The 24,228-nt window shown below is 41.8% G+C and overlaps 1 protein-coding gene across 2 annotated transcripts in view; it reads left to right on the forward strand.

The window, feature by feature from the left end:
* The window catches only part of EPAS1 (endothelial PAS domain protein 1), a 111,786-nt gene that overhangs the window by 22,223 nt on the left and 65,335 nt on the right, over positions 1-24,228 (forward strand). The window contains exon 1 of one of the 2 annotated variants that reach the window (XM_085055010.1): positions 13,471-13,775. The exons of the other annotated variant lie outside the window; for it this stretch is intronic. Within the exon in view, the coding sequence (XP_084911136.1) occupies positions 13,750-13,775 (26 nt within the window). The 5' untranslated portion in view covers positions 13,471-13,749. Of the gene's footprint in view, positions 1-13,470; positions 13,776-24,228 lie in introns of those variants that run through there. 2 annotated transcript variants of the gene reach the window in all.

The following is a 24,228-nucleotide window of genomic DNA, read 5'->3' on the forward strand; positions in this document are numbered from 1 at the left end:
TCCAGCACCAGTTGAGTGCCTCAGAAATCTCTTCTTTTAGCAGTCTCCATATAGTTGTGCGTTTCATGTAGTAAAAATCAGCTGAGCTATATTTACATTATTTGTAAATGCCATAGGTGTGTAGATCAAGAAATTCTCTTTATAAATTGCTGCTTGGAAAATAATATGGCAAAAAGGCTTCCTTCAACAGATTTCCTTACTTCCAGAAAAGCACAGGTGGACAGTTTTTGCCAGTAAGTGTGTGTCCAGATCCATGATAATTGATTCAATTGCCCTGAAGAGTATTAGGGCTCCCTTCTTGTTTCTTATTTTGCTGTTCCTTGGGCTTTTTTTTTTCACTTCTCTCTTCTCTGCTGCTTTTTTCCTGATTCATTATATTTTGCTTGTGTCATAAAGATGTTTTCCTCTGAAAACTGTGAGGTTTAGAAATCTGTTTTAATGAAAGCTGAGACTTTAAATCACTTCTAAAGCAAAAATTATGAACAGCAATGAGATTAACAGTGGAATTAAATATTTCAATGTTCTTGACTTCTTAGGGACATAGACAGAGACCTTCTGACTCACCTAAACTACTCTCTGTTACTGCACATGAATGTCATAAAATCTTTTTGAAAACGTACCAAGTAATCTCCCTAAACTGTTTAGATGTTTCTTGCCAAATCCTTTTGCTACACAGCTATTGAGGTTATTACTCCTCCAGAGACTGAGCACATTTTTCTCAGTGGGTACCTACTGCTAGGGAGGAGAGATGATGCATCTTTAAAAATATTGCTTCTGTAATTCCTCCTTGATGATAAGATTAAAGGAGGGGAAAAAACTTTGTTGACTATGTTCTAACACTAGTGCATTTGCACAAGTTTGTGAGCAGTGCTTTATACACCTTTTACCAATTCCATGCTGCTCAATCTCTGCCTTCTCATGCCAGCTGCAGGGGGAAAACAGGACCAAAGTCACCACCTCAGGAAATGATCCACAGCTCACTCCTCCTAATAGTGAAGTTATTTTTACTAAAATCTAAGTCTGTGTAATTTAAGTCTCATGGAATCATTCAGGTTGAAAAAGACCATTAAGACTGAGTCCAGCCATGAATCTCACACTGCCAAGTCCACACTAAACCATGTCCCCAAGTGCCACATCTAAACAGGATCTCCAGGCATTGATGACCCCACCACTACCCTGGGCAGTCTGTTGCACCGCTTGGCAATGCTTTTTACAAAGAAATTTTTCCTAATATCCAATTTAAACCTCATCTGCTGCAATATAAGGCCATTTGCTCTTGCCCTATTGCTTCTTGCTTGGGAAAAGACACCGATCCCCATCTGGCTATATACTCCTATTAGACAGCTGTAGAGAGGGATAAGATCTCCCCTGAGCTTCCTTTTCTCCAGGATAAACAACCTCACCTTCCTTAGCCTCTCTTCCAAAGATCAGTGTTCTAGAAATCTTGGTCTCAGTTTTGTCCCTTCCCCAGCAGCTCATGATTACCTTCCATTTTGCAGAAGCTTTCTGATGTTTAGGCACTTTGACCTCCCTGGCATTGGATCACTCATTTTTTTTCCTTCAGACTTTCTTAAAAAAAAGGTTGTTAGGTGCTCAAAAGTTACTGCAGGTAGCTGTAGTAAGGAAGCTGCCCATCCAGGCAGAATTAATGACTGATGCAGATGAGGCTGTCAATGATGGAGAATTTGCAAGAAAAGGAAATGAAAATGGTAGGGTCATTGGTGAGCCGTGAATTGTAGAGCCTATGCTTCAAGGGATTTAAAAACATGAATGAAGAAAATATTATTAGTTCACTTGAATTCAAAAACAGAAGAATAAGCAGTAATGCTAAACGGCTGAACAGTTATATTTGTGCTTTGTATTTGAGAGAAGTGGTGTAGAAATTGCAGGATGAAATCAAAAGTGTTTCAGTATCACTCATAAGAAAGGAGAATACTAAAAAGGAGTTTCTTGACTTTCATATTGACAGGCTGAAATGACTTGCATCTGAGAGTTTTGGAATAATTGGCTGAATAAGTCTCTCAGATACTGATTTCCTCCACAAATATCCATTTGAAACCATGGAAGAGATGGAGTGATTTAAACTTAACATTGCAGCAGCATTTTCAGAAAGATAAATTATAGTCTAAATTCTGGGGAAGAGAGTGGAACAACTAATATAAAAACTGGTAAAGAATGAAGAGTGAACGTGGTCTCACACTATAGTGCCCATTAGCCAAAACCTTTCTGGAAGTTTTCTTCCAGAAATTAGGAGTGTTCAAGTGATATGTTCTGGTTCCAGTAGAACATTTCAATTGATGTCATACACTGTTTACATCAGAACTTAGAATAACCTGATTTAGTGCAAAACACTACTCAGTGTATTAAAACCACATGACTGACAGGTCTCAAAACATAACTGTGATAGGAATATTGTTTGTAGAAAGGCTTGGTAAAGCTCTTGGAGCAACCAAAACCTCATACTTAGCACTGGTGAGGCCACACCTTTAGTCCTGTGTCCAGTTCTGGGCTCCTCAATTCAGGAAGGACATTGAGGCACTGGATCATGTCCATAGAAGGGCAGCAGAGCTGGTGAAGAGATTGGAGCACAAGTCTGATGAGGAGCAGCTGAGGGAGCTGTGGTTTTTAGCCTGAGAAAGGGAAGCTGAGGGGAACTGATCCCTCTCTACAACTACTTGAAAGGGGGCTGTGGCCAGGTGAGGGTCAGCCCCTTGTACAGGCAACCTGCAACAGGATGAGGGGACGCAGTCTACCACCAGAGAGGTGGTAGAGTCACCATCCCTGGACAAGTTTAAGGAAAGGCTGGATGTGACACTCAGTGCCGTGCTCTAGTTGACATAGAAGTGTTTGGTCACAGGTTGGACTCGATGATCTCAGAGGTCTTTCCAACCTAATTGATTCTGTGCAAACCTAGTAACAAATGTTTGCAGCCTCTGCAAGGGCTGAGGGAGCTAACAGGTGATGGAGACTTGCAGCACCTGAAGGAAAGTGGTGGAGATGCTTGGTAAGTTGGGCACTGCCCAGCTCAGGCTCAATATGCAGTTACAAAGATAAAGGGAGGCTCTGTTTGCAGCTGTGGCTCTGACAGCAGTTTAATGATCTTTGACTGGATAACTTGCCAAACCTCATATTCAAGTATGTTTGTAAATGTAAAGACCAATGTGATCCGTAAATTTATGAAGAATTTCAGGCAATATCACTAGAACCCATCTTGCCCCGTATTTTACACAGGACGTATATGGCACTTTTATGGCACTTTCCAGTTTGTCCAGGAAATCCATCTGAGAATAATTAAAAGAGCCCCAAACTGCTTGTAGTGTGCCATAGGGAACAAACACCTGCCTCCAGAGTCAAGCAAAAGGATAGAAGGTGACTAGACTGCAGATCATTAGTATCTCCCAGGCAAATGGGAATCAAGTTGAAAAAAAACAATTGATTTTGAAAAATGTTTAATGTATTATAGGAAGTAGAAGTCAGGACACTTCACAGCTAGTGAAGGCTTTCAACTGGGAGGATAATATGTGAGAGCATTTAAGGAGATATGATGGATTCTCGCCAAGAAATATCTAAAAGATACTATAAAAGCTCTCTGTGATGCTGGTTTATTGGCTTATATCTATGAATTTATGACAATGGTATTTAATAAGTCTCTTTAAATGGAACATTTTGAGTGCAAGTGAACTGTCAGTTTCAGAAATGGATGAAGAGTGACATGGGGAAAAATCTGTGAATGGGGAGTCTGGGGTGGGTCCAGGGCAGAGGACAGGAGGAAGGGAGAGAGAGTGAGGATTTGAAGTCAGTAAGGAGCTGGAATTTCATCAGCAGACTCCTGCAGAACAGCGAGTAGTTAGGAAACAACGCTGACAGTGTCAGATAGCAGACAAAAACATGGGAACCTTTCAGCAAAACTGAAACGGGGGAGTGCTGTTGCAACTCCTAAAGAGCTCTTTGCTTCCTCCCAGCTTGGGTACAACCTCAAACTGTTGAAAATCCTGCTTGTTTCTCTGTCACGCCAGAAGAGACACATTAGACACTTCCCAGAATTGCAGAACTAAAGATTTCGAAGGATACTTTCATGGACATCTTCGAAAGCATGAAGATTAAAATTAACTCAGAATTCACAGGGCAAAAAAGAGAAATTCCAACAGAAAAATAATCCAAAACCCATTTATAAAGCATGGAATCTTTAGATCAGCCAGAACAGTACTTTGTTTCTCTTTTCTTTTGCCCTGTCTTCTTACTCTTTGTGACTGAACTTTCCATGTCACAAAACGAGTGTCTCACAGCTCACTTTCTGTTTGAAGCTAGGAACTAACCGTTCCTGTTGTTGTTTGCAGACCAAAAATCTCAGCTAGAAAGTGAAAGTTATTCCAAATAAGTGAGGGAGGAAAACATAGCCTAACCTTTGAGCTCGGTACTTGCTAGTCCTGCTTTGATTCTGACACTTGCCAGTAACACTGCATGCTTCATGACAGGAGCTGAGCAGCACAGCTTCCAGCCTCAGTGCTTCATAATCTGTCTCTGTTATTTACTAAAGAAATATAACAGTATCAACAGAAATTAGTTATTTATCTCTCAGGAGGTTAATTCTTTCATCTGTTTGCCAGGTTTTATTGAAAAAGAATTCAAAGCTGCCTTACAGAACTGATAGTTCAGGCTTGTCTTTGTTTTCATTCTTTTAAGTTGCATGGTATGGATGTTGGGTATTTTCTGGTAAGAATCACTTCTGAAAATACTCAGTATTTTTTAATGTGAACTAGTTGTAGTTTCAATATAAACCCCTGCTGAATTTGCATGCGCTCAGACTGCAAAAATTACTGTTTCCATCAAAAAGTATCCATTCACAAGCATCTTTGCTTCCAGAACATTTTTAGGAGATAAAACTACAGCACATAAACAGAAAAATTGAAAATAAATAAAATATGTAAACAAAAATATTTGCATACAAGGCAAAAGCAATGTTAATAATATGGACACTGAGTTAATTTAGCTTGTTGGATAACTCTGCTGAAGTCATTTATGTGCCTGTAACTATGGAAATATGCCAGCACACAGTGTTAAGCCAAATCATGAGTATCAAGTCAATGAAGGACTTAGAAACTTCAGTTCTTTACTGTGCTCAGGACAGAACATGATTTATTTAAGTAGGACACTGATTCTGAGTTGTTACCTTGCCTTTGGACATTGCTACAAATTATTAATGCCCTTTTCTGACAACATATGTGCAGATTTTCCAATGCTTTGCTAAGGATCAGGTGCATTATATCACACAGCTCAAAAGACTTTTAATAAAGCATACATAATAAAGCTCATGGATAACTACAAGACCCTCTGTGCAATCAGTGTTTGGAAATGGGTAGGTTCCAGGAAAAGCTTTGATACCCAAGATGGTTTTGAACTGGATTATTGTGATAACAACAATTGGTGCTGTGAGCTAAAAATCTTGATGGTTTTACTGAGAACTGGTGTCAGTGTGGACATTATACTCAAAAATCATCGGTGGAAAATCCCACCAGTGATCTTTAGGCATAATGAAAACTTGTGCTGATGGTGAGAAATACCTCAAACTGACTGCTGTGGATACTTTCTGTGTTGATTGGGAGTGTAGGCAGGAGCTCCTGCCTTCATTTTCATAATTTTCAGGGTTTTCTGCAGGACTCTTGCAGCAAAATTCCTACCTGCATCTCTGAAAACTTAAACGGCGTGTTCATGTGTCACTGTTCCCTCCTGATGCAAGGCATGTCTGGGACTCTGATGAACTTGTCTCTGAGTTGGTGACACAAGTCAGGGTGGAAACCTGCTGAGCCTGTCAGGCTGGCTGAGATTTTGGGCCTTACTGGTCTAACATGCTCCGCTATTTGAAAAATGTAATTGGAGGTTTTAGCTGTGCTCCCAAAGCCTTGCTGTCTGAGGAGAAATAGATTTCTAAACATTGTTCTCCCCTTTGGCTGCTGCCCTTGCCTTGTCTGTAGGACATATCACATAAAATCAGTAAGTCAACAACTTGCATAGCTCGAGCAAACACTATTTTACAATTGCTCTGAAGTAGAGGGTAGATGTGGAGCTCTAACAAACTTGATAGAGATGGAGATTCAGAGGTTTTGGTACTTTTTGAAATTAATAGAAATACTTTTGAAAGGCAGTGTGAAACTTTGGATCAGCTCCTTTGTCACTGGTAATGAAAGAAAAAAAACCCAACCGTGTGTAACAGTGTCTCAGATTCCATGTTGCTGAACAGGATTTTCAGATATTTGTAATCTGACTGTAGGTGTCTGTAGCAATGTAAAGACTAATTTGGAATCAGTAACTATGTAAGGTATTTATGTAGTCTCCAGCTCTGACTTTGTGAAAATTTACCTACCCTTGTTCGTGTGCTGCTGCTTAATATTGGTTTTGAATATGCAAAAATAGGATGATGCACTCTTATTTGAATGTATATGTGGCGAGCAAACTCACTACTAGATTAAATTATCTTGGGTTCATCATTAATGTTAATTTGAAGCAAGCTTTAATGGTCCTTCTTGTCTTAATTCTTATTACTACTGAAACCCAAAGATCAAGGGTTTGGAGAATATTAAAGCACTCCCTTATCAAAGCAACTTGCAATGAAATTTAATCTGTTTTTTCACATAAATCAGTGACTTGGGATATAATAGTTGCAGCTTGCTCTTACTTTTTTTTTTTTTTTGGTGAAATGACATGTCATAAATTATATATTTCAGTCTTATGACAAGAAATACCCCTTAGTATGCACAGCCAGGGCCATTATGGATAACAGATGCCTCATGCAAAGCGTGGAGCACATAGACACAGAAGGAAAACACAAGGCACAGCAATGGCTTTGGGGGAAAAGGGGATGACTATCCTACTCCTTGTGTGTATGCGAATCACTTGTACTGTTAGCAATATTTTATCTTTTCTCTACTTAAGAGCCTATAAATACACCCAGGAACACATCTACTTGAGAAACCAGCGATAGATCCCGTGCCAAACAAATTTTGGACTGGATCTCTGAAACAGAACAAGTCTCAGGGCAAAGGGAGAAAGCGGTGACCTTTACCATCAGTCTTGGCAGTCAGGTTTCTGTAACCCCTTGGCCTTTGACGAGGCAACTCGTGAGCAGCAGGAGTGTGCTGGGTAGGTGGAGGCTGTCCCAGATGTCTCCAAGAGCTGAGTTAGACTCTTGCTACAGGTCACACCCTCAGGAAAGTTTTGTTTTCATCACTGATTTGGAGGGAGCTAAGGAAAGACTGAGCTTAGCGGTGGATAACTTGGTCACAGTTTTCCACCGTATCTACGACTGCCTTGGGTCAGTCAAGGTTTCTGAGCATCGAGGATATACTTGGGAATGGTACAGCAGCACCTTTGGACTGTGATTTCCATTACCAAGAACCTCACCTATTAAAAACTAACCTTTCTTTAGGACAAAAGAACAGATACCTAGAAGTCAGAGAGCTTCAGCAGTAATGTGGGACTATCTCAAAGGATGTAGTGATAAGGAAGTTATCTTTTTAGGACAGATTTCTGCTCCCAGAAAAGGTCATATCCTTGGCAGGGATTTGGCATTTAGTATTGCAGTGCCTGAAGAGTTCAGGATTGCTTTGCATATTTACAATAATTTGTCACCTTCTTTTGGTAACAAGTGTACACAGGGTTAATGGGTGCAGCGGCTTTGTTGAACATTGGTAATTTAAGGACTGTTTTAAAACAAACACTTTTCAAGACCTTTGTTAAAGTAAATTAGTTTTGGTCTAAGAATAAAAACAAAGCCGAGATCTATTTACCCGAATTAGGGTTAAATTGGAATTTAGTGCTGGGATTAAGAAGAGACCTCATTGCTTTAGTTTCACTCTAAACTGAGTTTTCATTGGGATTATGAGAGAAATTCAGTGCTCAACAGGATCTCAGCATAGGCTTGAGCATCAGCCATGTTCCATGCAAACCCTCTAGAAGTAACTGCCAGAGATTAAAAAAATTTAACAGCTGTATTGCCTGTAGTATTAAGGTTTGTAAAATAAAATAAGAATTTTTTAAAAATCCAACCACAATCTCTTGGCTCTTTTTAAGACTCAAAGTTCTGCAATGGGCATGTTACACTGTCTCTAAATAAATATTTGTTGAGTGACTGAATGTTAACCACTAGGCACTGGTATCAGCTTCAGTATTGCAAAAATCTTCAATCACAGCTTCCCTTCTCTCTGAACATTCATCCACCACACAGTGCTTTTGCTCTTGTTTATATTGTTCCTCTTCCTCCTCTGTGGTGATAACTTCCTTGGAGACAGGTGATACTCCGTATAAAAAATAGTACTACAAAATTTGGCTTTTAAAATCCACCTAGAGAAACATTTTCCCTTCCCATCTTCTTAATGTTGCTGTCACTGGCTTTGAGTAAACCACACTACTTCTGATCTGGCATCCTGGATTCCTTCTCAGGGAGCAGGAAGAGGCTGCAGACCTCTCTGCCTGATGCTAGTGCCAACACCGAGAATGGCTAATAGAGAGGGTGAGGTAAATAGGTTAAAATAGAATAGGAGGCAATCATCAATATTTCAACTGTAGGGTGCCTAACTTCCAGAAACACTGCAAAAGAATTTATGAAAATTAATTGAAGGCTATATCCACTTCATACTTAATTTTCACTAAGCTGGACTATTACTGCATTTTATACTGAAAAGCATCCATTAATAGACTATATTCCTAGATTATTGTTACTCCTCAATGATTTTTTTTTTAAATGTGCTGGAGTCTTGTTTGCATTCTACATGATGAGACAGGGTCCTGCTTAGCAAATGTGCTCAGCCTTTACTCTCTACAGACCAATAAAACAAAAACAACCTTGGGACCATAGTATTTCTAAATACTAAGATACTGAAGGTGAAGAGGAAAGCACAAAACAAAAGCCTTCTCCATTTAACAAGCTGGATTGCACCTGTTTTCTCCCTGGTTTTTTGGCTGAACTTTCCCAATATTTCAAAATTATATTTTCCAATATCATGACAGGAGTGTTTCTGTGTGCTTCATCATGGGTTTTCTTTCTACTCTGATTGTATTGCAACACACTGCTGTGTTAATTAGACTGTTTGACCACCCTTCCTTGGGATAGGCCTAAGAGATCCGCAGTCATTTTGAAAAAGGCAAAAAGATAAGCAGAGTAATTTTAAGCCTTTTAATATTTACAGGTGCATTCCCAGCACTTTGGCCATCATGTCTTTTTTTTTTTTTTTTTTTCATGGGAGTGTGATGGTTGAAAGGTCTGGAATGTGTCTGTAAGTAATCAATGCCTCAAAATGCTGGGGCTTATCTGTAAGCCTTGCTTGAAGGTGCATACTCAGTATTTGGAAGCTCTCAAAGACGTTTTAATGTTCATTCCCTCAAAACTACATTTTAGCCTGGCTGGTCCTGGATTTTGTATAGAATGTGCATTGCTTTCTACTGGGTAACAGGCAGTGCTGTTATAAGATGTTCTTAATATCTGTCCTTGTGTAAGGGAAATATATGCATCCTGTTATGTGTCCTTGTATAAGAATTCAGGTCTAGAATGAAACTGCAGCAAGAGGAGAAGGAGCTTTTAGGACCCATGTGCTAGCTGAGGTGCTGCTTCCTACCCAGGCATGCAGCACAAGGTTGTGTGTGTATATATTTCCTCCCACTCAGTTCAAGCATTATTTTTTAATATTTTCATCCAAACAGTCCCTGCTTTCTCTCTTGGACCTTCTGTGTTCTATCTATGTTTATAAATATCCCTTTTACCCTGCTAACAAATTAACACAAAATCTGAAATTTTACAGTCTTGTTTGCTATTGCATGTAATAAATGTTCTGTGGCATTAACTTATTCTGGCACAAGTACATGAAGAATCCTGTCTCTTTCCTTCAAAGGATCAGCTGTGTTGAATAACAGGGCTCTCTTTTCTCCCCTTTCCTTTCCCATCAAGTCATTATTTATTATTACAAGCATCGACCTTTTGCTTTTGCAGTATTGAGGAGCCACAAAAAGAAAGAAATCAGATAGGCATTATTAATGAAGCTAAAACACTTTATCCTTTCAATCATCTGGTTTTAAGAGCTGCTTTTAATTTTAAAAATAATACCTCCCCTGCAAGACATGGAGTATCCATGTTCTTTTCTGACTGCTCTGGAGCATAAATGGCTGAGCAGTGTCAAACACACTTCTGTGTGTTTTACCAATACTCTTCAGTCAGTACAGGTGCCAGTAGCATGCATGCATAAACCAGAGTACTAGAAGTGCTTTCACTTGGCTGATGATGGCTATGCGCATTCAAACTGGTGCAAGGGCTGATTTGGATGGTTGATTACATACATATGCATATCCTGAGAAAAAACAATGCAGCATAACTGGTCCTAAATCACTGGTGTGTTTCAGAATAAATGGCAGCAATCAGGAGCTTGCCAGCATCTCCTCTGGGTGGTGGGGTGCTCCCCATGAGCACCAGAGGCCCTGTCACTATCCTGTGCAGACTGCCTAGCTTGTCAATGTAGTTTAAACTTCAGTGTGGGTTGTGAAAGTTGCTCTCACACCACCAAGTTTTTTTTGGAAGTCTGTCTTTTCCCTAGAGTTTAGTCCAGACGCAGCTGACATAAACTGGTTCTCTGTAGACTCCAAGAACCCATCTCATATCAAGGCAGATGTCAATGACTTTTCAAATACATCACCTGAAGGCTGCTTTTAAGAATTAAAAACTTTGTGTTCCTACAGCATCCCTAGAATAATTCACATAGGAACTATTTGAGTTATCTTCTCCAGTATTTTCCAGAACAGAATGGGTAAGATGTAGCAGCTTGTATTTTCTCTGCCCAGTAGGAGTAATTAAGCCCCATCTAGTAGGTTGATCCTGTTGAAATGTTTGGTGAGAGGAGGAAAAAGAAGAGTTAACCCCTACTAATGTCAACTCATCAAGTTTCCTGAGCACTCTCTCCACTTCCATGAGCTTTTCTCTGAGTTATATCCACTAAACTAAGTGTAAAATGGCTTATAGCAAATGCAAGGTAATATGTAAGGAGTAGCATGGGAATATGCAATAGAGCCTTTACAACGGTGAGAGTAATCAAGAGGACAAACGGTGCTTATTATCAGTTTAAGGCTTTGTTTGGGTTTTCTGCCAGCTGTATCTTCTGTGGGTTAAATAGTGCACATCTGTAGAGTAAATGTGCTCACTAATGGAGTAGCTCCTATCGAAGCTTCTGAGCAGTATAAGGTTAGAAAAAGTCCATGTTAGGGTGGGTATTGCTGTTAATAAATAGACATATCATAATGGAAATTAAAGTAGTAATGAGATGCATTTGAAAATGATATGATTATCTCCACTGTTCTCCAGCAAGGAAAAAACTTTGTCTCCCTGTGGTATTAAATATGTATTTGATCTTCCCCTCCCTGAACAGTCCAGGGAAAGAGGGAATTAATAACTAAAGAAAGTTCTAGAGGACAGGCCATTTTCTTTCATTATGTTCAAGATGGGGCGCTCGTTTGCCAGAAATAATAGACAACTTCAAGAACTGAAGGTGTGAGGGAGCTGTAAGAATCACTCAGTCTTGCTTGCTTCACCTTCCTGATGCAGCAGCAAGATTCCTGTTTTTCTGGGCACTGACCTGTGCTGAAGCCCTCCCACCTGTCTGTGCAGAGGAGGGCAGGACTGGTGGTGGCTCTTGAGTGGCACTCAGATGGGAATTGTCCCATCGTCAAAGCACCTTCAGGCCCTGCTGGCCAAGAGAGTGAGAGATTTCCACTGTTAATCGAGTACACCCTATCCATGTGGGCAGAGCCAACAGGAGCTTGGCCAATGAGCTGGAAGTGAAATAATTGCAATTTACTGAGTGGTTTAGATTTAGTCCGTTTGAATGCTTTTCTTGTCTGATTTTTGAAGGCAAGTTGTTTTGTCCAAATGAGGCACTTTAAGATACAGCAAGGAGCATTGACATCAGCAGAGATCAATGAAGGACGGAGAGGTCTATTTAATCTAGGAAATGAGTGACTTGGCTCTTTGATCCTATTGCATTCTCATATTCCCAGAAGGTTAAATTTAGTCCTGCATACACAAATTCTGTTTGACTAAGTTTACTTAGGTTTTAAATATTTGTGGGTTTCTTTTGTTAAGGTTCTCTTGTTATACAAGGAAAAAAACCCAACTGTTACCACATAATTAGGCTGTTGCTGTGTAAGCATGTGTAGCTCTTTTCAGACTTGAGAGCAGAATATGCAAATTCAAACCCAAACACATTTCTTTAAACTTTCATGCCGTATAAAAGAGAAAAAAAAAGGAAAACGCCCTCTGACCCATTGTATACAAACCAGCCTCTGAAGTGGCATAAGGAAATGGCTCAAATTTGTATTACCAAAAATTAAGTATTTTTTGGCTCGTGTTGCCTGCAGTACTTGCATTTTCCAGAAGGAAACCTGGTGCAGCCTAATGCAAAGGTGTGCATTTGGTTCAAGATGTAAAAATGTAAATTAGGCCTTAAAAAACATTAGGATAAGGCTGGTTTCTACCGTGCTGAAAGAAAATATCAGAAAAATTCTCATAATCCCTTGTCTAGGAAGGTTAGTTGTTTCGGTGTAAAAGAAATCAAAGTGAGAGGGTGTTTTCATTATTTACATTTATCTGAACTTCAGCAAGCCATAGCAGGTGCTAGCATGAGAGGAGCTTAGGTGCTTCTTGCCGCAGACGCACTACACTGTGTGTCATCAACCACGAGTTTTAAAAGTGCCTGAATTGAAATGTGCATTATGACACAGAAAATAAAATCGAAAAACCAGGGAGAGGAAGGAAGTCCCATCAGAGAGGCAAAAGCGCAGCCCTGGCTTCCTTGCACATCCCTGTGCCCCTAGCCGCAGCCACGCTCCCGCCTCTCCTAGCCGGAGCAGGGCCGTCCCGCTCGCCTGGGATGGCTCCGCAGCCTCGCCCCAAGTCCGCACCGTCCAGGCGGCTATTATTTTCGTAATTTACATTTATTTTTTCAATACCCCGTGCCCCAGGTGGAAGGGGGGCGCTCCGGCGGGCGCTCCGGGGGGCGAGGGCGGGGCGGGACCCGCTTGGGAGCAGCGCCGGTGCCAGGGCAGTACAGCCGCTGCTCCGCGCCCGCCGAGCAGGTGTCGCGGTGGCCCTCGGACTGCACCGGCGGGGAAATACCCCTTCTGCAAATTAAAAAAAAAAAAAAAAAGTTAAATAACTAAAAGCCTTAATAACTAAAAAAGATCTACACGCTAGGAGGGCGGCGGCGGAGGGGCCGGTGCCGTGCGCGGTGCCGTGTGCGGTGCTGCCGGAGCCCGAGCGGTGCGGCGGGGCGGGCTGGCCGCGCTGACCCCCGGCCGGGCCGGTGCCGGGGGCGGGGAGCCCGGGGCGCCCGGCGGCCCCCATTGGCGGGCGCGGCGGCGGCGGCGGGGCCGGGCCGTGCCGGGCCGGGGCCGGGGCGGAGGGGGCCGGCCCTGCCCCCGCGGCCGGCGGCGGCCCAAGGTTTAAAGTGAGAACTTTCTGCGGGCGGCGCCGAGCTGCACAGCCCCGTCGCCGCGCCGCTCTCGCCCCGCCGCAGCAGCCGCCGCCGCCGCCTCCCCCGGGCGGGCCGTACAATCCTCGGCAGTGTCCTGAGACTGTACGCCCGCCTCGGGGGCGACCCGGCCGAACCGGACCCCGCTCCCCGCCCGCCGCCGCCCGCGGAGCCCCGCGTCCCGCGGGCAGGTGCTGAGCGCGCCCCGGCCCGAGAGGCGGCGCAGGAGCAGGCAGCAGCCGCCGCGATGACAGCTGACAAGGAGAAGAAAAGGTGAGGGGCCGCGGGCGAGGCGCCGCGCCGCTCGGGCCGCCGCGTCCTCCTGCTCCGGCTGCCCCCTTCGGCCGCGGGCGCGCTGCCGGCGGGACGGCGCGGCCTCGCCTCCCCTGCCGCGGCTCCCGTGCGAGGGCTCGACCCGGAGCCTTGGCGGGGACGGGCTGCGGCGGGAGCGAGTTAGCTCGCCCGGCGCGGGCGGGGAGAGGGGCACCGCGCCCCTTCGGGGCAACCCGCGCTCCGTCCGTTCGCCGCCGAGCCGGGAGCGCCTGCCCGGGAGCTGCCCCCGGCGGGAGGCACCGCGGCCGGCAGAGCACCCGGCCGGCCCCAGCGCCCCAGCCGCGGCGAGGGCAGCCCGGCCGTGCCCGGCTGCGGCGGCGGGCAGGTGCACCTGGCGGGCTGGGCCGGCCGGCGGTGCGCGGCCACTGGCATGTACGCCATGGCGGGGCTGGCGATCGGCCGGGACAGGGTCAGTAGCAAACTTTTTTAGCTGAGGACGGGGGTTTTAAAGGTAGTAGCACCCTTAGCTAAACATGTTTCATAATTAAAGTCGCGTGGATGCAATTGCCAGGCTGTGTAAACATTTCGACACCTCCTCGCTCCGGTGCGAGCCGCTGGCCGCGGTGCGCGGGGGACTCGCATCTCCCGCGGTTCATGGAGATCCTCAGCTGTCAGCGGCTTTTCCCGCAGGGTTGAGAGCTCCAGGAGTGCCCAGCGCTTCGTGTGTTGCTGCCCTTCGAGAGCGGTGTAAAGCTAGACATTGCCACACTGCCAGAGCGACCCTTCCAGAGGGAATCAAAGTAACGCACTGGTGGTTTTGTAGTTCATCAGAGTGCGCGTTTTCTCGCTGGTTCTTGAGAGCCAACGTCAAAATAAAACTCAGTGGTCTATAGCATAGAAGCTATAGGTGGAGATTAAGGGAAGAAGTATCTACTTGTTGCTCCAAAGCTATAAACAATTCCTGTGGCTGAGCGAGGGCACTGACATGGAGAAAGCGAAGCAAGTGAATAAAGGTCTATGAAGTCTCGCAAGAGGATATGTATTTAGTCTGTTCTCTACAGCAGGCAGTCGCAAGGATTAGGCTATTATCAGCACAGGTTGCTGTTCTGACTATAGATTCTCTTTATAAACGATGTTATTTACAGACTAAGAATTTTATGTTATTTGCCGTGTGCTACCCAGCTGATGATGCAGTAAACTTTAAACCCTGGGTTTCTGTTTGTATAATAGCTCCTTTTTCATTGAGTCACCCTATGACGATGTTATAGGGGAGGTATAGTAGTATAAATCATACCTTTTCCACGTACTTCTTTTTTCCTCAGTTTATCAGATGCTAACATACTAAGGGTAAATAAGTGCATCTGCATTTTGTTCTAGGTAACAATCTTCTGTGCAGGGTATAAAATATACATATGTTTTGTGTCTTATGTTGAAAAAGTAACAAATTATAATACAGTAAAATAGAGTTATAAAATTGTGTTGTAATAGTTTTTAAAGCAAGAGGATGAAATAGTGTATATATTGGAAATACAGTACAGTCATTGTATCACCTCTTTTTAATAGGGCACTCTTAATCTCTTCAGTTTTAACCTCTTACTTTCAAGCACAGTGAGGGATTGAGCGCTGTCTAATCTCGCAGGACAGCACAGTGATTTGTGGAAATATGCTTCAGATACAACACAAACCTCACAGGACTGATGTCTGAACCCTGATCCCGACTCTGTCACTGGCTTTAAATATTGTGACATTCAGTGACAATTTTTCTGTTTCTCTCAGAAGTAGGCTAATTGTTATCTGGTTCATGGGATTGTTGCGTAAATTAATGTTTGTGGAAGAACTGGGAGAGTGTCATATGAGGGATTTCAGCTAGCTGGCTTGTGCCTCCCTGGCAGTGTTCTGTGGATGTCCCTGCTGGGGATGTACTCTATGTAGCCTATTGAACCAAGATAGTTTTGCTTTCCTAGTTTTCCTATACTATTACAGAATAGGTTTATTGCCTTGGGTTCAACAGTTACTGTATTGTTTGCTTGACCTCTATCCAGATATGCAGCTAGGAGCTCTAACCTAACTTGCTAATAGCATTTATAAATCACTTTCATGGAGGAAAGGTGGGGCACTGTTACCAGATTTCCAGGCAGCTCTGAAACATATGTTAAGAGGAGCAGTTCTTTTACTGTTATACAAATGTTCTACGGAAGATAATATTTGATTCTCTTAATGGTCCATTTAAGTTGAAGAACATCCTTGGGTCCTCATTTGAAACTCTATTTGCCAGCAGAAAAGAGCAGTTGCTTTATTTGGAACAAATTTTATATAGCACTTTAAGTAGGCTGATTTCCCACATTTGAAGTTAATCCAAGATACAGAGCTGAGATTAATATGATTATTCTTTTACCTTAATTTTTAAAAAATCATTATCTACACAGTATTAAATACTTTCATAGAATGCCAGTAATTAGAAACTGGGAGAAGGAGGAATAAAAGGGTATAATAAAATACTAGCAAAACAGTAAAAGTTAAGGAAGAAGTATCTGTGTTCACTGTGCAATACAATGACAAGTGCTAGATAGGTCCCAATGTAATTAGAGCAGTCTGATAGAATATCTTGATGTGCTTTTTAATGATTTGTGAAACATAGTTACTTTGTTAGAAATGGATAATGTGTTAAATGAACTGTTCCAGATGGACAGCCATATTTGTTTGAGAAAAGTTTGAAACCAGGCTCAGGACAAGTGAAGCACCACTGAGAAGGATGCATCCTTTGGCTTCACCTTTTCAGTTGTCTTGTTACTTGAGGATTTCTGTGCTTGCTTTCCAGTTGTATGAAAAATAAACAATTTCGCAGTTCAGGGTGTTTCTATGCTAGTGGTCCCCACATAATTATACATTTTGTTATGGGACTATAACTATGTAATGTTACGTAAGTCTGTTTAGCTTCTTCTGGTCCAGATAGTAAAGAGATGGGGTTACTCCCAGTTATTGTCCAGTTAATAGACTGCTTTCATTTACCCTTTCATTTGGGGCTTCATTTGATGTTGAGCCCCTCTAATGAGACACTTTGTGCCTCAATTTTCACTGACTTTTTCCTTCAGGAGAATAGTTTTGCCAAGCTGAGGTCACTCTTGGCTGCTCCTCCTCAGGATGAGGAAACTGTCCTGATGGCACAGCTCTCCAGAGCTCAGGTAGTTGCTCGCTCATAATGGATGTAATTTGGATGTCAGGAAATGTGAGCATTTGGATGTGCCAGGGTGTTAAACTGCAGATTTCAGGAATTGCATAGTCTAAGTTTTGTTCTACCCAGTAGGTTTTCTGTGTGTCACTATTGCCAGGTACACTCCCTATTGCCTCTTACTCTGTAATGGCTGTAAAAGGGATTATCTTGTCTGTTCTCTTACCAACATAGGTTTTTCCTTATACTCTTGTAAACCTCGTTTTATGTACTCCAGCTGATGGAGCTTTGCACACTTTGCTTTGTGGACTGTTTCATGGATTGCTCAGCTTCATTAAATTTTTTTTCAAGTTTTGGTATTGCTCAACATCTCCCCATGCATAGCCCACATGTTTAATTTACTTCTTTTTCTTCTATGTTCACCTCTGCCCTAGCAGTTTTTCTTATTTGGAGTTATCAAAAGGAAATGTGACCTTCTGAATTCCTGATGAATAATCTGTTGAAGTTTAGCACATGCTTACGACATGTTAACGTTAAGCAACTTGTATTTACATTTCAGCACCACAAATTTAGGCACTTCATAGTTTGTAGGTCATCTTGAATGATCCTGGCCACTCATACCCATCCTGCTTTGGTTTTGCCCCTTCGCTTTCTGTATTCCTGCCCCTTCTGCATTTCTGCGGGTGTCTGGCTTTTCTACCAGAGGGTGGCCCAAGGGTACAAGAATGAGGAAGGTCTCCCTTTGCCTGCAGTGACATGTAGCAGAGGTTGGGCTGAGCTCTGGCTTGGTGACATGGCCTGCTTGGGAGTACTTAACTTCTGCCCAGCTCCGTTAGTTTCGTCTCGATAGAGCCAAAGTATTGGAGTTTGATGAGGACTGAATGGCTTTTGCTATGGGAAAGGTGGGCAATGTCAGTGCCTCCCAGTGTGTACTATCCTCCCAAAGTGACCTGGGCAGCTGAGGATTTGTGTTTTGCAGGGATGCTCTGAGGGCTTGCTCTACTTGTGTTTAGCACTTAGCCCTAGACTGAGTTAAAATATTGTCACCTCTTGGTATATAGCACATTTCTGTAGCATGTGCTTTTCTCTCTTCAGTTTCTGATCTCAATCATCTTTTGTCACGATTATCTTGTGTGGGTCGTAGGGAATGTCTTGCATATTTGAGGTACCCTGCTAATACCAGCTTTGGGTTTATGCTGCAAATTCAGGAGATCCATCATGAGTATCAAAAATGGATCCCTCTGCATCTTTCTATAATATTTTTTACTATGATGGATTCATAAATATTAAGTATTTTTGTTTCTAGGTTTCAAGCAGGAGCTGCTGTTAGGTGTGGTGGGGCAGAATTCTTTAAGCATTGAACTTTTTGCTATTATTAGGATAAACATTAGAGTAAGGAAATGAGCAATACAAAGGCAGATTGTAATTGAAAATAATTTAGCTACACAGAATGGTTTTATTCCTCTAAAGCTATTTGTGAAATGCTATTGTGTTAATTACTCCAATGTTCATAGTGGCAAGTATGTCTTAATAGTTATAAATACTTCTAGTAGCTGGCACAGGGTTGACAGAACCCTTTTCTTAAATTAAGAGAAAGTGCGAGTCTGAATATTATGTATCTGGCAGGTTTATTCTTATTTATCATTTTGTGCTCAGTTTGCTTAAAAGGCAGTATAATAAAGTAGTTATCTGGTAAGGATAAAACCTTGACTGCTTACGTAAGAAAAAATAACTTCTTTCTGACACTTACAGGGCTCCTTTTCATGGAGACACTTTCTGAAGTCTGTAAAATGGGAAACTATTTTACTGTGCATTTGGAAAGTAGCTTAATAAAGTATAGTAGGCCAACTGGCTGATAAATAAGTAGCATTCCAAAGTAACTCACCTAATTATGCTCTTTACTTCTTGAGCTCAAATCTAATTATGATTTTGGTTCTTTCCTCTGTGACTTTATTTAGGTCTAGAAAATTTAGCTGAAACAAAATCTGCCATAATACATTCTTATTAAATGGGCATATTTACGCCTGAAAACAGTTAGACTTGTAATTTAATTTACTTCACTGTTATTACAAAGAGTTTGGAGTTGGATAGCATGTCTATTATGCTTCTCTGTCTATTGCATTACATGACACAGCAAGTATTCAATATTTATTCTATAGAAACTCATCAAATGTCTTGCCAGACAAGAAGTTGCTTTAGTTAAATTTTTTTGTCTGATCTTCAGTCAAAGAGGTGCCCTGGTCTTGACCCTTCTTCTGTGTGCTAATATGTGGAATCAGCAGTTTTCTTTGATTTAGGGGAATGTTTAGGGTGTTGCCTCCAAGAAGATTGTCTGAAAAATTCAGAAACTTTGCACATGCTTTATGTTAGGCAGTGGGTGGACAATTAATACTGGCTTATTGCAGCTTTATGAACAAATTCTGTGCATCTGGGCAGGAGGAATAACTTTTTAATTTTGTTCGTACTCTCAAGTAGGACAAAAAAAACAGGATAATACTGCTCCTTAGCGAATTTGATTCCTAATATGTTGAACCACCCTCCAAGTTACAAATGCTGCTTCGTTCTGCTGTGTATTTATGTGCTGAGTTGCTCTCAAACAGACATGAAGTAGCATATGTTTTAATCTCAAGTACTTGTAGAGTATCTGTAGAACCAAACTGTTTTCCAAAGAAATTTCAGCAACATAGTGGTATTTCCAACAACAAACATCTCTCAAACTGCCTATGCCTGGCTATTCCTCCAGTCCGTGCTTCTTGAGGCATGTTCCTAAATCCCAGCTGCATGAATGAAACCTCCAGGCCAGAATTTGGACAGACTGTAAAGTGGGAATTTGATGGAGAGAGCAATCGGACTGTGGCCATTTATGGGATTTGGCTGGGAGTTGTTTGCTTGGGGTTTTATATATATATATATATGATGAAGCAGTCATGAGTGCAGTCCTACAGTGCTCTATGTTGCCTGCCTAATTTTTTTAATTCTCTCCTCCAAAAAAATTAGTAATTCCTGTTTGTTTTCACCTCCTTCTCCATAGCCTTGGCAGAACAGAAGGCTGAAGTATTGAAATTTCCCTTTATATTTGGATATGAAATATTGTGTGCATTGGGCTACTTCTACAAATTACAGTACTTTTACAATAACATTTTGGAGCTGGAAGAGTGTGAGCAGTCTCTTTTTGTTTCAGGAAATCATGTTATCTAAAGAGAAGCTAAAATTAGAAATGATATTAGGAGGGTTGTGTATGGCAGCTCTTTTTTTTGGGTGGGGGGGAGGGATTGGTTGAGTTTTGGTTTGGCTTTTTTAGACAGAGCAGTTCTCCTCATGGATGAATCATGTGGGTGTAACTTATGGCACTTGATAGCAAGCAGTCTGTCTGAAGGTATATGTGTAATAAGATTACCGGGATCATTTAGAAACTATTTGGAACTACTGAAACGTGAACGTAATCTATTGTAAATATTTGTTACTCATTATCTAATATATCAAAATATATTTGGTTAGAGCTAGGCAAATGAAGGTAAGATACAAGGTGCAAGTTTTGAACAATGGGCTACCAAGCACTGGAAGAGCTGCAGATGCAGTAGGCAGAGTGAATATTTTCTGTAAAAACAAATATTTTCTTGGAAAATAATTTTCCAGAGCACAAAGGAAACAACAGCTAGTGTCCTAGTTTTAGCTAGACTAAAATGAAGGGATTGGGTTGAGAAATTGTCAAAACATTTGCAGACTGCTGAAACATTTTTTATTTGTCTTCATTTTTATAAGGTTTCCTGTGTTGCACTATGTTGTTAATTGAAAACTGGATGTTCTAAATTAATTTGAATGAGACTGAAGTAGTTATTAGTCTCTTGTAAATTTAAAGATTTTTTTTTTTTTCTTCTTTTGTCTTCCTTTTCTGGTGTTAGACTCAGTTGGGGTTTTTTCCAGATTTTTCTGTATTGAAGTCCACAACACACATACATGTGTCTGGCTTGGTGGTTTGACCTCAGTCAAATTCCTGTCTTCCTTTCAGGAGAAATCTTCAGATTTGTCTGCTAAACCAAAACATTAGGTATTCCTTTTACACTAGTCACAAGGCACTCGTCGCTTGGGGCCTTGAACTCAAAACAGACCCAGTCTTTCAAAACCTGCCATTGCTTAGACAAGTAACCAGGTCTGATGAAAATACTTAGTCGTCTTTGGCTTGGGTTAGGCAGGAAGTGTGACTTGGCAATGACAAATGTCTTCTCTAGCTTTGGTTATGTGAACAGCTTTTTAAAGACTCTAGTATAATTGAAAACATAGCAATGAAGGCTCTCCATAATCCCTCCCTGGCTCCTGGTATGACAAACAAGAGAGTCAAAATATGGGAGAGATGAAAACAGCATGTTGCAGAACTTCTAACTTGTTCTCAAAGGACTGATAATTTCAGAGCCATGTTCTCGAAAACCTACCTGCGTATGCTGAGAGATAGAAATGTTTGCCTTTCCCAGGAAAGCCATTGCTTTAAGTAGCACATATAATAATATCTTGAAATATAGTCATCCTAGGTGATATCCACCTTTGGCCTAGTACACGTGTTTTCTTTACGTAGTCAGCTTCTGAATCCCTTATATATACATATATTATTTAATACACAGAAGGTGGTTTGCTGAATGGTTTCAGTTCAAGAACCCAGTACAGTGGCCTGAATAAGTTGCATGAAATCTTAAATATGTCCCCTATGTTTCCCTTCTTAAAAGGGAAAGCTGATTCTAATTCATTGTGTCAGAAGCTTATGAACTTTTTTAAATCAGCATGGGAAAAAATCCAGTAAGAGCTCATCATTTTGGTGGAAGTTGTCTGATGGTGTTCAAAATTTACTGTATAATATTTTTCCTGTAAGATATATTCATGCACTTGTAAGATAAATATTTGCTTATATAATAAGCTGAAGCAAGTATGAAGTGAGATGATTTTTAGGCAGCTTCTATAAAGGCAGTGGAAGTATGCTTTAAAGAGCATTCCTTGTATTTTGTTTCACCATTAACATATCTAAGGTATATACTACCATAAAAAGGTGCTTAAACTCTTCGTATCACAGTTGTAGTCGTTTGCACTTGCATTTGTAGGCTAAACTACAAAGCCAACCCCATTCAGCCATTGTGTTTGGGACATTCTCTGGCTGCTGGTGGTCTTCAAGCCCTGTCTGTTCATTCACCATTGTATCACCCTCTCTGCCAGTAAATTCTAGGTATTATTTAGTAATTATTGTCAAAATACTTCAAAGATCTTTGCAACATTAAGAAAACCACCCCACTCTGTTTTTCTACACTTGTAAATGCGGAATGTTGCTAGGAATGTGCCCAAGTTTTAGCTGTCTGTGCAATTTGTGTCCAAAAGTCATTGCAAATAGCAAAGTGTCTTCTGAGATGATAAGCATTGTTGTTCCAGGTTAGATTTTTGTATGGCATTATGATGAAATAACGAACTCGTTAGCTGATGGCAATGACAGTATCTTCAGACTCTGAGGTATTTATGGCAAGTATTGACTTAAAGCTGATAGAAAGTTTGCTTAGAACAAAATGGCTTTTGAATGATCTATGGAATGTCAGCATCATACATGGATGTGTGAAAAGAAATTCAGCATTAATTGGCTTTAACATACCACAACAGCTTAGGCAGTGTTTCTCTGGAATACAAATCTAGTGACCAATTACAGCTATACTCCACTCCAGGATTGTTCTCTGATGGCCTCAGTTGCCTCCACTGTGTTTCATAACCTGTGAGAGAAGATTGCAAATGGGTGAAAATGCTTTTGGTATTTTCCTATAGCTTTTGCCAGATGATTCTTCTGGAAAAGCTGCATTTGTCTAATGCAGTGAAGGTAGAGAGCCTATGGAAAAGGGTGACCATTTTTGAATAGCCTCTTATGTTGCCTTCACCATAAGGTGTTCGGAAGAACAGCGGGGCTTTGCCTACTGCTGGCTTTTCCCTTCATCCTCTGTTGCAAAGGAAAACCATGACAAATGTGGCTTTTGGTTTGCTTCTTCCAGTTATCCCCATATTGACCTAGGAGACACATTTCCCATTGTCCTGTAAGGTTGTCTTGCACATCGAAGAATGCAGAGAGTTGGAATTTGCCAGTTCTTGCACATGAAGTGGCTGACATTTGCTTTCAGAGGAGGAAACCAAAGTCCCATCTAACCAAGTCAGATGATGATGATGCTTGGTCTTAACAAAACAGTGTCACTTACACTTTTAATGGAAGGTAGACATTTGGGGATGTTGATCCCCTTTATCGCTTAATGCAACATTTTATGTGTGTGATTAGGTGGAAGATTTCTCGTGTCACTGAGGGAACGAAGCTTGGTTCAGCGCGGGTGGGCTGTTGGTGTGCTGCAGCTGTGAGATTATCAGTGTGTGTTAATAAATCTGATTCTTGGGTTTTTTCCCTGTGAATGATTTGAAGGATGTGTTTATTGCCATTACTAATCAGAGGGATGTTTTTATGGGAACATCCTTTTTGTGCTCAAGTTGTCTTAACGCTTCTACTGGCTTTTACGTAACAGCAAAGCCGTATTTATGTTCCCAGTGATTCACAAAAGGGGACTATCCCGTTTGCTTAGGCATGTGCTGGCTTGAAACTGAAATAGAAGCAAGTGCAGATATCTTGAGGGAAACTTAATGCTGGTGTTTCGAAACAGCCATTATTTCCCATTTAAGAAAAACCAACCCCCCAACCCTACTTTTGTTTGTCAGCTGCCTGACTGGCCTGAACAAAGCCTCTCTGGCATAGGGACCTGGGCCAAAGCGCAGTGAAGCTGAACAAAATCATGTTTTGGATTCTGTCTCTTGAGCTTGTTCGCCACTCTCAGTAGAGCTGGCTGTGAAAGTTGCGTCTGGTTGCTGACCTGGCTACTGAAGAGCAGCTTCAGCAAGCAGCTCTGGCCTCTGCAATTGCTTCTCTTGTCTCCTGTCTCCACTCCACACCCTCTCCGAAAGCCCTTTGCTCAGCCTGGTTCTTTGTTCTGCTGGGTACTCGGGGCATTGCGTTGATAATGTAGCCTGGACGCTGTGGTGTGGCTGATCACTGTAGTTATCCTAGCTCCCCAGTCTGTAAAACCGGGATGGTAGTACATCCTTCCTTCCACCCTTTGTGTGTCTTATTTATTTAGACTGTAAACTCTTTAAAATAGGCACTTTTTATTTCTATGCCTAACACAATGCTGTAGATATGTTGGCAAGAAGCTTGTGGGATAAACCTAACTTGAAAATGCTTTAATAGGGGGCTGTCAGATGGAAGATGTTTGGTTATCTCTCACTCTT

This window comes from Lichenostomus cassidix, chromosome 3, assembly GCF_008360975.1.
Source record: "Lichenostomus cassidix isolate B80296 chromosome 3, HeHo_3.0, whole genome shotgun sequence".
NCBI lineage: Eukaryota > Metazoa > Chordata > Aves > Passeriformes > Meliphagidae > Lichenostomus > Lichenostomus cassidix.